Source organism: Heliangelus exortis, chromosome 3 (genome assembly GCF_036169615.1).
Source record: "Heliangelus exortis chromosome 3, bHelExo1.hap1, whole genome shotgun sequence".
NCBI classification, from domain to species: Eukaryota; Metazoa; Chordata; class Aves; order Apodiformes; family Trochilidae; genus Heliangelus; species Heliangelus exortis.
Window position 1 is genome coordinate 94,796,111 of NC_092424.1, and position 15,561 is coordinate 94,811,671.

Genomic DNA, 15,561 nt, shown 5'->3' on the forward strand with positions numbered 1-15,561 from the left:
GTTGCTTGCATCGTTGTAGAATGCAGCCAAGGAAGTAGCAGCTATACTTTGCCCAAGCTCAGTGAATCCTGCCATCCCAGATATTGCAGCAGCCCAGATTTAAAGCATCTACAGTGGGAAGAATTCATTAGTTTTGACAAACTTCAAATAATGTGTTTTACTGGTACTTACTGGTTTAAACATTCTATTTTACTTATTTATTTTTTATTTTATTGGCTGTTACAAAAGCTAGGGCAGAGCAGCATTCTTTCCCTGAAGATTTCACCAGCTACATGTAAACTGGAGGATCTGGGATGCTTTTGCACACACTGGCCCCATAACAAGGTGAGACCTACACGTCCTGGGCTGTGACAAAACTGAGATGTAGCCACTGTTACCAGTAGATAGGACACAGAAAGAGGTGTATTCTCAGCTTCTCATTTTTCCACTGCTGGCTTTGGTATTGTTTAAATAGACTCAGCAAGGAGCATGTAGGCAAAATACTGCTTACCAGGTTGTGTAAACTAGCTGAAACAAAAAAAACTTATTCATATAAGTTACATTCTTGAGGAAAAAAACCCTATATTACAGTGCCTCTGACTGCACCCAGATAGGCAAGGCACACATCTGGGCAGGTGAAGGGGAGTGGAGAGACCTCCATTTTCTGCCCCCGAGTCTGCAAGGATCCTGCCAGTTTTTGATCACAGCTGTTCCCTCAGCCCAGAGGAATTTGGCCTGGCATCTGTATCGGTTGCCAAAACTTTAAAAAATGCTTGTTAATGTATATGAATGCTGGGTGACAAAACTGCAGGTCCTATCTCTGCATTGTCTGAAAAGAACACCAATGCACTTGTTTTTTAGCTGTTTCTTATGAATCTAAACTGCTGTTACTCACACTTTTGTTTCTTGAGTGCCTGCTACTTTGTTTCTGGTGTATCTGAAGAAGAAAAATAATTTTCTAAGACTCATCGCTGGTGATAGTTTGCAAAGGTGGGTACTGCATTAGAGGTCTGTGTCTCAAAAATGTCTTGCAGCATGTGACTCCTTAAGATTATGCTGGTAAATGCTTCAGGTACTGGAGAGACAGAAAATACTGGGGTGCCTGTGTTTGTCCTGGAGCCTCACATATGCAAAGTCCAACTACTGTGCTTGGGATATTTTTTTTTTTTCTGCTAAAACTTTCTGATGTGCAAGATGCTTAATTACTCCTTGCTTTCTTTTATTTTTTAACTTGCCCCCAGTTGGATTTTTTTTAATTTTTTTTTATTTTTTGAGTCACATGTATAAATATACCTATTAAAAAAGAGACCTAATCTTTGTGTTTTCTCCTATGATGGACATCCACTTTTAGGTAGATTTGCCCTCAGTTTAGTGCCTGCTAACAGTTTATCTTGTGAACATCTGGACAGAAACTTGGCAACCAACACTTGACAGGACAAACAAAGGAAAACAAGCATCATTTCCCATTAGGAAGTAAACTATTGTTTGATAGGATGGCACACAATATTCCCTGGAGTCATACTGCATGCTCAGTAATGCTGCACATAGGGTTATTTTGAAAAATAGTGTCTTAATCAAATACATACTTGCTCTGGTTTTCAGTTTTTTAATTTGCACATCTTCTGAAGCAAGTTAACTTGTGCAGCATGCCTGCAGGAGAGCACCTCTGTCTTGTACCAGGTGGCCAAGGTGGACGGCCTGGTGGTGAAGGATCCAAGCTCCTGAGCTGCATGGCAGGAGCTGCACTAAAGGACAGAGGGAAGGCTTTCAGGACAAGTGAGGAGAGAGATGTTCTGGCAGCAAGGGATAAAGCAAAGTATAAAGAGAAGTGACAAATTCAGAACATGTGAGAATGTTCCTGGTAGGGATTGTATTAATGTTTATTATTAGGCCAGGGATTAGTGTTAGAGAATCAGAACTAACACACGGCTTGTCCTCTTGTCTATTGTTTTTTCCTGGTTATCCAGTTTAAGAACAGGATTTTTTTAAAGATTACTTGTGCATAGGCACAGAATGTACGTTTTGGATGCCTTAAACATTGGTGATCTGTAACTCAATGCAAGGACTTGTTCAGTTCTACTCCATCCTACTATGCCTATAAATTATACTTTGTTACAAAAAATGTGGAAGTGCAGATAGTAAAATCTTTAATGATAGGCTCATAAGAAGGTGTATTGCCAGCTTGCAGCAAGAGCTTGAGTAGTGGTGGCATGAAACTGTTGAGGTTTCAGATGAATTAAACAGCTCTATCCACGATCCTGCTGAATGTGTTTTATTTCTAATTGTGGAATAGTTCTGTTCTGTTACTTGCCTGGTCTAAGAAATGTATTCACTAAATATTTAATTAGCTTGTGGAACTACTCCCAAAGCTCAGATCTGCAGTGTTAAAAGCTTGTAACACTGCTCATGACAGTGTGATTCTGCACTTAAAGTCTTTAAGACTTAAAAATTGCAATAGCTCTGCACTGAAATGATTGTCAGGGCATGTGTGCACATATTTCTTCTCCCCTTCCCTCCCCCCTCTTTTCTTTTTTTAAACATGAAAGAAGTGTTGAAAAAGCCACTATATTGGCTTTTGGACCTGAGGTCCTGATGGTCACAAAGCTGAACATGAGCCAAGCGACGTGCCCTGGCCCCAGGATAAGGTTAATGGTATCCTGGGTACCACAGATAAGGTTAATGGTATCCGGGGCAGCATCAGGAGGAATGATGCCAGGAGGTGAGGGGAGGTGATCCTTCCCCTCTCCTAATAGGGCCTCACCTGGAATTCTCTGTCCAGTTCTGGGCTCCTCAGTAGAAAGGAGACATGGGCGCACTGGAGAGCTGAGGGAAGGGCTATGGAGAGGATGAAGGGATTGGAAAGGGATTGGAGTTTTCTCTCCTATGAGGGAAGACTGAGAGCAGGGACTGACAGCACAGAGAAACAACCCATCGGTATCTGTAAATACCTGAAGGGATGATGGAGAGGATGGAAAGAATCAGAGGTGAGGGGTACAAGCCTGAACACAGGGGGTTCCCTCTGAAGCCCAGGAAATGCTTTCTGTTACTGTGAGGGTGGACAAGCACTGGCAGAGTGCCCTGAGGGGCTGCAGAGTCTCAGCCATTGGCATTACCCAGAAGCTGCCTGAACATGGTCCTGGGCTCCTAGCTCTAGCTAGAGCTGCTTGAGCAAGGGGGTCCCTTCCACCCTAAAACTTTGTGTGATTTTAGAATGAAGCCTCTGGAGTACACGGCTGCAGGTAAAGTGCTGCTTTCTGTCATCTCAGCTACTGCCACCTCAGCTCCATGGCATGGCCTTGTTACTCTTAATGACCTACACAGGTAAATGTCTCCAACCTACCCTTCATGCTACAGACAAAAGAGGATAAGTGGTAAAAGGGAAAGGAAAATTAAGCCCGACTCCTGACACCTAACATGCACAAGAGAACTGAAAATTAGTTATTACAGATACTCATTTCTCTAAACCTCTTTTTAACTTCTTACACACCATTTTAAGTCGCCACTTTCCCTCCCTTCCACTCAGAGGCTCAGGGAGATCTCTCTCTGCAGCCTTCCCAGGTTCTCATTTTGTTTGCATCTTCAGTAAGGGGCAGCTTCCCAGCCATGGTGGGGCCCTGCAGAGCTTGGGTTCTGTCGGCACAAGGGATGATTCCTTGCAGTCTCTGATCAGACCTTCAGCCAACACGATGGGTGAAGAGCTCCCTCTGCACAGGATTCAACCAAATGCTGAGTGCAGAACCTTTCTTGAAAGCTCTCGGAGAAAGCAGGTAGCATCCATGGAGGTTTTACATGAAGTTTCATAAAGGGTACCAAAACTGTACCCATGTCAAAGGAGTGGTTAATGGATGCCAACCATCACAAGCACTTTCAGAGTTACCTGGGTCATGTAGACAGGAAGGCAAACCTGCAACCATTACATCAGTTAAATAAATGGGGTTAAATCCAGAGGCTGAGGCTAGGAAAGTGAAGTTTGCAGCAATGCTCTGAATGAATAGGAATAAGTAAGGATGTCACTGGCTCCATGCCTAAGCATTACTACCATAACCACAGAAGCAGACACCTTCACTGAAAGAAATTTAAAAAACCACAAAACCTTGTATTGAAAGACCCACTATCAGCAAAGTCAACGAATAAGGTTGGTGTATCAACAGAATTTGAGGTTGAAGTGAATAAAACTACCTCCGGAGGAAATAAATGTTCTATTGTTGTGCAGCCTATGAACAGTCCAGTTATCCTATTTTAAAAAAAGTGCAAATACAACCACTTACTAAAAAGCAACGTCACTTGAACTGCTTGTATACTTCTCATTCCACTACCAATTACTGCAAAGAACAAGTTACAGAAAGATCATATAAAATTGAAATGGATTACTTTCTATGCACAAGAGACTTCTGACTAATAGATAAAAACATGATTTATTACACTGTACAAAACCAAATTCAGAACAAGCAAGTGCAAGATATAGTACATGGTTTATTTTTCTATACATGTTATTTGTTAAATTTCACTGACAAACCCAAAACTTCCCTCATTTTTCCTTTACCTGCCTAAGCCAAGAAGCTGATTTTGTTCTGCAGGATAGATGAAAATAGCCTCCTGGAGATCTGATTACTTGGCAGAAGGTGCTTCAGCTCAGATTGACTTTCAGTGTTTCCCATAGTTTGTAAAGATTTGTAAGATCAGAACCTCAGCTGGTGGCATCAAGTCCTGCCACGGTACCACTCTAGCAACAAGTACCTTCATTCTCAGATTTCAATAATGGCTTCTTCTTAGAAGATGAATTAATGCAGTTGCATTTGTATGCATACCAAACAGTATAAATGAAGGCTGTAGCTACCATGAAAAAAAAATTTAAAAATCACTTTCCAGTAGCCCCAGATCTGTCTCTTCAGTTATGCAGGATATGCTGAGTGAGGTGGTATATTTCATAAAGTCCTTAAGAAAAAAAATAAGTATTTTTGCAGAATGTATGTACAAAGATTGGTTGATTTCCTTCATTCATAGGTTCAACGACAGAAACAACCACAGCTGTATTTTACTCACTAACTCACAATGATTAATACCACCCTTAGTAACTGTCGTATTAGGAGTTCAAGAGATTATTGGCCTGTTCTTTATAATAGTGCAAATTACATGGAGGTGTTTTGAAAACAGTGGCTTAAAGAAAGATTAACTAAAAACCCCTCCTTTGATTCCTGTAAGAGTAGTTTAAACTCTTCCATAAAATTTTCAAAACTCCCACACATAATTTTAACAAACTATTAAGGCGTCAAAAGAACGGATTTGAAGTTGAGATTAAAATGGTCTTTCTTGAACTTGAAAAGAAGTCCCCTGCAGATATCCTGACAAAAAAAATTTCTTACTATGTCTCCTTCTCCTCAGCTCTTTTCTGAACAAAAACAATACACCAAATTTTAAACCTGGTATTTTCCCCCAGTTTTTTAAACTACAACAAAACATAACACTTAAATATATTGCACAAAAAAGCATAATGTAGTCTGCCTGACTCTTCACAAAAATGGCCACAGACACAGGAGAGCAGCTATCAAGCATCTCAAAATTTGAAGAGATCAATGAAATGCTGAGGAGATACTGGCATGAGACATGTGTTTGGATCACTGGCTGTGCAGGGGTGTCCTGTATCCTGCAAAATAAAGAAGAAAAAAAAAAATTAAGTTCTTTTTCTACCAACAATGTCCTCCCACTCCCAATTGAAAAAAAAAAAAAAAAAAAAAGCAAAAATTGACATACGGGCACATGCCACTACTTCCATTGTAGACAAAGTGCTAGGAATGTGCTCTTTTTAAGGATTCACCATTTTTTTCTTTAAGTGCTTTGGACTAAGCTGTTAAGAAAATAGCCCTTTCCAGTTTGACTGTGGTAGTGCAGCATAGCTTCAGATTTGAGAAAAAAAAAAAAAAAAAAGTACAAAACAAGCAGAGACCAGAGATCTTGAAAGACACATTATATTCCTTATCTGTTGGGTTTTTGTTTTGGTTTGTATTGTTTTGTTTGGGGGGGGCTTCTTTTTTTTGTTTCTGTTGTTTTGTTTTTTCTTTATAAGGTTCATTAAAAAAAAAGTTTGAAGTCCCAGTCATAAGAGTTCTTCTACATTTTTTATTTTTCTTATTTCCCTCTTTATTTATCTTTGTCTCCTCTTTCATTCATACCTTTTCCCCACCTGAAAGCATTACCTTAAAGCAGAAGGTAAATTTGGTATGCATTAGAAGGAATGGATGGAAAGGCTTTGTCATTACAAATTCACTAATGCTGCAGTGATTTCTTTGGTATTACAGAAACTTGAGCTAAGGACATCTGCCTGATTATTTAGCATTTAAATTCCTCTTCAAACGAGAAGTTCAGTTCTGCACCTTATTAGAATCCTCTAAAAGAAAGGAAATGCTCAAGGTGCAATGAGAAGAAGGTCTGAGACAGGTGCATGGAGAGGTTAAATGCTTTCAGCAGTGCTGTAAGGGTCAGAAACTGAGGTCCTCCACAGGTGGTAAGGGGTTTCATCTCCCTTTTCTACCAGTGCTGAGAAATTCACCATGTGGGTCAAGAAAACTAAAGTAGAGTAAACATGGTAAGTAGATCAGGCCTCGCTGCATTCTTAATTTCTTTTGTTTCCAAAAATATGTTTATATGCAATTCATTTAACAGAAGGAAAGAACCTATAAGTAAAATTTTCTTAATTGGAAGCTTACATAAGGAAACTGATGTCAAAGATGCCACTTTCCTTTCCAAAGTCTTTGCATCAAAGGGCAAAATACCTTTTAAGTACTACTCGGCTCTTCCACTGAAAATTGTTACTCTTCAGATACATTATCTGTGGTTTTCCATCAAGCCTATGGGTGACTGCATGAAAGTATCATGTGATATCACTCCCTCATCCTTCCATTTTTTTTTTTTAATTCTTTTAATATCACCTGAGAAACAGTTACACACAGCAGGGGAAAATACAAACAAATAAAGAACAAATAGATTATACCCCAAATAGCACTGCCTACTTGGGGAAGCTGCAGATGGGAAAGAACAGAAGACTGTAGGTGTTAAAAGCTAACACCTTCATCTTGGGATGACATTTGCAAGGAAAAGATACATCACAGCAAAAAACACTCTCAAAGGTACTTGCTAATGAGTTATCATCTTCCCTACCCATTGCCATGTCAATGTCATGTCATTACTTTCATAGTTTCTAAGAAAAAAACCATCATCAGAATTAGGATTCTGGTAAAGAAGTTAGCATTTATCCCCTTTTAGTGGTTATATATAATCCTAAATATTTTAGACAGAATTTCTAACGTGCTATCTGCTTTGTTCCACACAGCATCATAAAAATACTTTTGAAAGCTCTGTTCAGTCAGGAATTACAGTCCCAATAAAACTCAGTAAGACCAGTTCTTGGGGGCTTTAGCTATTAAAAACAACAGAAACAGCAATTTAGCAGTGGGGAAAAAAAGTGGTAACTAAAAAGACAAATCACAACTTGCCAGTAATTATGAGTGCACCTCCTTCCAAGAAATATGGATTTCCCTTGAAATTACATTTAGGAAATAATAGTAAAATTACAGATTCTCAATGTATCTACTTAAACCTAGACCAGCATTCTTTTAAATTAACATGAAAATTTACCAGAAGGAGATCTTACTAGCAGATGTATTTGTTTTCCTCCTCAAATTTTACCGTAACTGAAAACTAAGAAGCTCCCATAAGACCTTTGGAGCTACAGCTCTTTTCTCTATAATTATTTCTACCATTTCTTCATTCAGAAAACAAAATTATAATTGCCTTCCCCCATTCTCCCAAGTTATATACACCCATTCATAAAAATATGTGTGTCTGCAGCATTCCAAAAGAAGAATCTTTGTATTAAAGAAAGTTATCTGAGATTAATGCTGCTCTTTTCATATTTCAGTACTGGACTAAATACATCAGAGTGGAGAAAAAAAAATATTTTAACACTGAATGCAAATAAACCTATTTATTAGCAAATCTTGCTGTTCTCTCTGACACCATGCACCTGTGTTCATTAGGAGCTGAATCATGGTCCCTGGTTTAAATGGCATTACCAGGGAAAATTACAACAATAAAACCCAAACCTGATTAAAAATTAAAGTGGAAAGCCACAACCACCTTATCTAATTGGGAAACAAGAAACAAAATATTCCTGCTCCTACACTGATGTGGGAAAACAAAAATCAAAACAAGGAGCAAACAATTAGAAATTAACACATTATTCATTTTGACATTACAGAACAGTCAGCAATGAAAACACAAGACACACAGGAAATACCTTGAGTAACAAAGCAAGGTGGTAATCCTTTGAAATCATGAAGAAGGAAGCAGGAAGGAGAGCCATAAAGTAAAAGAAGCAGAGTTAAGGTTCATTGATGCTAAGGTTCATGCACCATTTAGAAAAATAGGCTTTTATCCTTGTGGCAAATCACAAGCAACCAGAGAACCAAAACCACCACAAGCCCCAAGAGGAATGAAAACAAGTGTGAAGCATACCACTTATGCAAAACAATTTTTTCCTTTTCATAAAGCCCTTGTTATTTAAAGAAGAAAAGGTATTTCAACTTCGATGGCTATCTCAAAGATAACTGAAATGTGCCAGTCACTTAGCTAAGAAAATAAAAGAATTACCCACAATTGTTCTGCGTAGTAGAACACAAGGAATAGTATAGATAAAAAGCATGCACAGAAGGATCAGTCAATAATGAGTTGCCATTACTTTTACACTACTGAAATTACATATTTTCTCACAGTCATCATGGACAAATCAAGTCACTCATCAAAGACAGCCCTTTGAAATGAAGAGTTTCTTATAGTCATTCTCTCCTTTAACACAGAAGAGTACAAGATGTTCTATTATGTCACTGTACTTCCTACAATGAATTTGGGAGTCTCCTTCTAACTGTATTTAACATTACCATGGTCACAGGCTTTAAACAAATGCAAGACTAAACCACCGCTTCTTGAAAGCTCTTAAAGATTTCTTAAAATTAACACTAAGATTATTATGCCATACTGAAAAGTGAGAAGTCATTTGCCTGTTTGTACTGTTGGCTAATGCAATTCAGTAGCCATCAGTCCTTCCTTTTGCAAGGCCTTCTTTAACAGGACATAAAATGCAGGACTGAAAATTTCCTGTGTGTAGCCCTCATGTTGCCAGCAATTACACTGTATTATCCATTTCATAAACTGATGAAAAAATCATTATCCAGGCCTGTGCTCTGTGGCTATTTCATAACCTTGGTTAACCTTTGGTTTACCCACAGTTCACCCACAACTACTTTCTACAACTTATTTGCATTAAGGCTGTCCCTTTGCTTTGGGAAATATTTGTCTCACATTTATTCATCCCTTTACTGTCTCTGTAGAACATATGGAGCGCAGCCACATTCCTTATTAGCTGTAACACCAAGGTACCACCATTAACCTCTGCTACTCTTCCTCATACTCTGATCACTTAAGTACTTTTGCTCTGCATCTATTCCAATGTTTTGCTTTGTTCTTGAACAAGAAAAAAAAAAAAAAAAAAAGGTGAATAACAAGAAGTGTTCACTTCATTGCCTAAGGTTCTGAATGCCCTTGAAATGAAAAGGTGCCTGATTTTGGAAGGCTACCATTAGAAGAGACTAAATTTTCACATACTCTACACTGTTTGAAGAACCCAGTGCTATTTGTTTCAAGATTCAAACACTTGATACTTTTTCTCTGTAAAGCAACTATGATTTCTCTTTTAATGACTTTGGTATTTTCAGGTTTTTTTGAGCTATACAACCAATGGAATTAGGTGGAGTAAAAGTTCCAGTGAGAATATAATTCTGTATGCTACAGATACAAATATATGTTAACCTCTCATATACCTACTTGGTATATGAGGTCTAATCAAGTATCAAATATGATACTGAAGCTTGAAACGAATAGTCAAAGCCTGATAAAAGTTTTCTGAATAAGAAATATTCTGAATAAGAAATATTTTCACCCAGCTAAGAATTTTGCTTGAACTGAAAAAGTACCTGCTGCCCCAAGCTTTGTTTCTCATCTCTCTTTAGAAAGCTTGGGAGAGGATACAGGTACAAGTGCCTGAAAAAGCAGAACTGTTTCCCCTGTAAACAGAGGAACCTGTCTCTCAGACCAATGATTAACTTCTTAGGGTCCCTGCCAGTCAGGGTGCCAGTTATTAAAAAATAAATTAGTTTTAACAATCTATTTCAGCCTGATCACACCTTTATTTTAAGACAGGGACAGGGCTTAGATTCCAAGACCTAGAGAAGGAGAACTGCAATGCAGACTTGCAGAACAGTAAGATTGGGAAGCACCTCAGGAGGTCTCCAAGTCCATCCTTCCATCCACTGCTCAACACACATTAACCTATGAGATCAGACCAGGTTGCTCTGATGCTTATCCAGCCAGGTTTTGAAATCAAAGGATGGAAACTGCACAATCCTTATGGTCAAGCTGTTTCCCTTGCTTGCCTGTTCTCACAGCAGGCTCTTACTTTCCTCTGAAGCAGTATTCTCCTGCCTCTCCTCACAAGGCAAGTCTACAAGCCCTTGATTGTAGGGCTCAAGCCTACAATCAAGCCTTCCTGATTATTTGGGCCTCACCATAAGTCAATCCAGTTCTCTCTCTCTCTCTTTTTTTTTTTTGGTTTTTTTTTTGGTTTTTTTTGTTTGTTTGTTTGGTTGGTTTTTTTGTGGTTTTTTTTTGTTGTTGTTGTTGTTGTTTTGTTTTGTTTTTTTTGTTTTTTGTATTGAGGATCCTCAGCTGGATGCAGAATCCCAGAGGAGTGCCAAATAAAAAGGCATAATCACTTTCCTCAGTCTGCTGACTGTGCTCTTGTTGAAACAGCCAAGACCAAAGCCTGCTACAGAATTTTAGTGCAGAAGCATGCAATTCATCCATAACCACACCACCACCTTAGGACCTGATCCATCCTGGAGATTTGGGCAGTAAGCACTGGAATGGTGACCTGGTCATTCCATTCATGATGATCTGCTCACCAATCCAAGCAAAGTACCTTTACAACTTGCTGTTTTCACTACAAATGTAAAACCACAAAATTAGTGCTATTATTCCAGCAGTAGAATGGACTGGCCAGGATAGCAAGACATCTACCTGTCTGCACAGGTCTACTGCCTCTTACTGTCACACACATCTCCAAAAAGAAACATTTAATTCCAAACACATTTTAGTCATTCCTAATATTAAAGTGTCATACTGTAAACAGCATTAACCCTTTACACAGAGCCAGACAATTCAAACAAATCTGATACCAAAAATGCCAAACTGCATGCGTTCTCTGTGCTTACCTTTAAAATTTCCACTTTGAAAAAGGAAAGTATCTATACACTGAGCAACATGATAAAGACTGATTGCACTACAGTATCATTCTTGAAACAGGCTCCTCAGTAAATGCCTAGGCTTTTCACAGCAGAAGGCAGTTCTGACTACCTGCTTTTCTACTATTAATTTAGCAAAACATGTTAGTTCCTGGAAGGGCTCCTGTGGTATCAAGGGTACTCAGCTTCAAAGATAACATTGTTCAGTAACATGTTAGTTTATAAAAGCTAGCTTATTCTGTTAGACAGCCTAGTTTTTTCTGTGGAAAATAAAAAAAGCCCCAGTGACATGCAGCTCCTTCTAAAATTACAGAAAGATGAAACAAGCAATTCATTCCTGTGAATTAAATATTAATATTTTCCAAGATTTCTCAAACATTTTCTGCTCTTTACTGTCTACTTGGCACTATGCATATCTGGTCTTTGAGATGCAAAATTAAAGAAGTCTCAGTAAGTATAAGACTAGATTATAGTGCAATACAAAGTAAAAGCAGGACAATTACACATGAAAATGCCTTACAGAAATTAAAATAATCTTGTAAGAGACAATATACTGAATTGTAAATATCATAACCAACACAAAATGTATTTTGAATGAAATTTCAAATACTCTTCCAAGGCTCGCATGGGACAGAGGAAAGACTTAAAAAAAAAGTTTTACACCAATGTGGTAGGAATACCTTAGTAATAAGTTCTCATTAGAGAAACATTGTGGATCCATCATTAGAAAAGGGATATCATAAAGTGGCAAACTTAATACAATTTCATAACAACTTTCCCTAATATAAAAGAGATAAGATGACAGAGTGCAGCTCATTCCATGTAGCACTTTTCTTTGCAATTCTAAGTACCGAAGTTATTTGTATATCAAGAGGTAAGAAACTTAGGTAAAGAACAACTTTAGAATTTAATATTCATGTTACGTGGGATTTCTACATAGGATTAAAAAATTTGATATCAGTTGTTCAATCCCATTATGCATGATAAAGTTGACAAGATGATCTTATTTTTCCTTTCAGATGATCACCAGTAGCTATTTCAACTTATTTCTGATTACTTCAAAGCTCTTACCTTCCAAAACAGAATACTACAGTGTCGACAGAAATGTAAGGTGTCCCCATACTGTTCCTTTATTGGGTAATATTTCTGAAGTGCAAAGTACATCAGCTTCCAGTCAATGTGACCTTTCTCGGATAGAATCAAATGCCTACAAAACTGGACATAAAATTAATATCTTCCTTTAAAATTGTTAAAGAGATAGTCAAATCAGGCAGAGGACTCAGGGGGAAAGAAAAAAAAAAAAGGTTGTTAAAATGAAATCTTATAGCTGGAGTTCTTTGAAGTTATTAATCTAACATCATACATCTCTGAAAAACGATGAAAGAGATCAAGCCACAAAAAATGGAAGGTAAAACACTAAAACCAGGAGAAAAACAGATTTGCCAAGAAAAAGTGTACAATAAGCAACTGATCTAACTCCACTGTCTTGAAATTACTCTTAACTGGTCAATAACCATGTAACAAAAGCAATGGAGAGCCAGAAATAATTTTATACTTAAAAAAAAAATCAGGAATGAGATTTAATTTTTTTTGTGCATTACAAATAGTGTTTTTGTTAAGACAGTAGCTGTGGGGGGTTTTATAATGCCATTTTATAATTTAAAAAATACAGACATGATTGTTTTTTCACATTTCTTTCTAGATGGATAGCAATAATCAATGATGGATGTATGTCTTGAGGACATAATCAGCATGTAAGGATTGGAGGCACAATGGCTATTTCACCCCACCACAATACACAGCCAAGGTTTATGAAGTATGCAGTATTTGTAAAAGGCTTCTTGTTCCACTCAGTGTGGATTAATGCTAACACATTAAGGGCTTTCTTCACTCAGAAGATGGAGAAAATAGCAATGCCTTTGTGATTTCAGCTACACTTTGCTTTGTTTGATAATAGCTTCCTTGTGCAGAGTTCTCAATTTCTTCCAAAAGAGAAGTGCTCTACAGATATCAAGTGTGTTTTTGTGGCTGTTTCAATAGTTCAACAAATATACAACAGGAAAAACAACCTAACACAATTCTGTAGCTTACAGAGGTAGTACACTTTTAAACAAAAAGAAGCAGAGTTTGATATTGGAAAATAAAGTCATTAGAATTGTATAATTAATAACTTGATATGAAATTTAATGTGAACGAACATTTAGGAACATATTGGAAATAATGTGTGGAAGTGTCTTTTACAAGGCGAGCTAATGCTACCGAAATGCTCAAGGGATTTTTTTTCCCCATCTTTACCTTGCTGTAAAGACTTCCAATCCAGACAGTTTTGTGACTGTTCAGTACAGTTTACCTCATCTACCCTCAAAATCCACTCAATTGCTACAGTCATCTTAAACTTCTTATCCTCACAACTTCACCTTGCATTCTTCTGAGCTGCCTCTGAAGCAGGGCTTTTTAGTTTGCCTTTGTCTATATTCTCCATGAAGTTCATTCTAAAGCCTTTCATCTCACCAGAATTATTTGGGTCAACTCCATGTGAGTTAATTAGCTTCACTTCTACCTTTCCTGTTATAGTAATAATTAATCTGTAGAAACCAACCAAATGGTACCACTTCATCCCATAAGATTTAAGAGTGACCATTTTCACGTCCTCCAGTCCAAAAAGTAGTAGGTTCTTAAAGTTCTTTCTCTACTTCTGATGTGCTAGCTTCTATTTTCATACCTTTATTTTCAAGTAGTCTGATTTTGTCCCAGCACGTATTTCTTTCAGAAAGCAAAGACAGTTCTGCATTCCTAGGCTACTTTTATGCTTTCTGAGGAAGTAACTAAACAGCACCATTTATCTTCTTAGTCTTAATTTCAAAATCTCAAGCATTAGCTTTATTCTTTTTTGAAAAAATTCAATTTTGGCTCCTCTAGACTATTCACATAGCCTAAAAATTGGAGCAATCTGCCTGCTTACCTTGATTAGTAAAATATTCTGCTTTAGGTACTAGAATAAGAAACACCTTAGAGCTATCCTCTACCAGACTTGTGGATTGTGTAGTAAAAAAATAAAATCTTATGGTACACTTTGTTTGAAGTAATGCAAGGAAACAGCCTGTTAGTTATCCTGAGCTCACAGACATGCTGAACACAGTTTTAAGTATGAACCAAGCCCCCTCCCTGAAAGAGAACTTTCACTATTACTTCATATTGCCACATTTTTATCTCCATTAGGATGGGTTCACACTTCATTATCAGTATAACATATTGCAAAGATGAGTGCCACATTTCTGCAAGTGACAGAGTATTTTACCTGTTTTTCTGCAAAATGGTACTGGCAGAGTTTTTTCCACAATTGCCTGTCTTCACTGAGCATGTACAAAGTTGGGGTCACTTGACCCAGAGTAATAATGTCCCAGCCATCTGAGAACCTGTATAAGATGTTATTCAGCATGTGCAGGGGGAGATCACTGAGAGTGAGACCATTGTTGACTTCCTGGAAGTAAGAGTTGAAGATTTTTAACAAAAAAACTTGACAGCAAAATAAGATTCTTACTTTAGAGGTATCTTATATGTCTTACTTTAGTTTGTACAAAACCATTGATTAGTATCTATGGTTATTTCTGTGATTATTTGATTACTTGGCTACTATTACTCTTTAACTGCTGTTGTTGAAAACTTAAAACGACTACAGGTACAGAAGGAGCTACAGACTGTTTACAGCTTTCCTACTGTTAAAATAAACACATCCTAAAATCTTTATTTACATTTCAAGTAATTTTAAAGCACTTCTATTCTCATAAAATAATTCAAGATCATACAGTCTTCTATTCCATTTTTGAGAAGTGTCCTAGAACCTTAACCATAAAGTTATGAACCAATTATTTATAATTTGTAGGATAACTACAGTTTCTCAATTTTTGTTAATAAACAGAGCACATATCAACGTGTCTTAAGCAACTAGAGAATACAGTATAGAATATAGAACTGATGAGCAGAAATACAGAATGACATTATACTAAGTCAGAAGAACACAGGTTCATTTCTGAAGTCTGGAGACAGCTCCCTTTGCATGTAAATGATGAATCCTGCATGGGGTGACAGAGCAGAGCACTGAGAAAGTTTTCCTTCAGAGCATAAGCCTCTGCTCACATTTTTGTTCAAGAGGGTAACCTACAGGACAGCTCCTATGTTACTGAATCTGGAGTCCCTGCTGCCAGGTGGCACAGAGCCTGGCAGGGCTGGG

General features: G+C 37.6%; 1 protein-coding gene across 4 annotated transcripts in view; it reads right to left on the bottom strand.

Annotated features, from left to right (window-relative positions):
- Positions 1–4,375: 4,375 nt before the first annotated feature.
- The window catches only part of FBXO25 (F-box protein 25), a 29,466-nt gene continuing 18,280 nt past the window's right edge, over positions 4,376–15,561 (bottom strand). Inside the window, exons 8-11 of one of the 4 annotated variants that reach the window (XM_071741798.1) lie at positions 14,629–14,811; positions 12,402–12,545; positions 8,273–8,299; positions 4,376–5,623 (exon numbers count right to left, since the gene is read on the bottom strand). In XM_071741798.1, the coding sequence (XP_071597899.1) occupies positions 5,534–5,623; positions 8,273–8,299; positions 12,402–12,545; positions 14,629–14,811 (444 nt within the window). In that variant the 3' untranslated portion in view covers positions 4,376–5,533. Of the gene's footprint in view, positions 5,624–8,272; positions 8,300–10,912; positions 11,030–12,401; positions 12,546–14,628; positions 14,812–15,561 lie in introns of those variants that run through there. The other 3 variants (XM_071741800.1, XM_071741799.1, XM_071741801.1) reach the window with 3 other exon arrangements.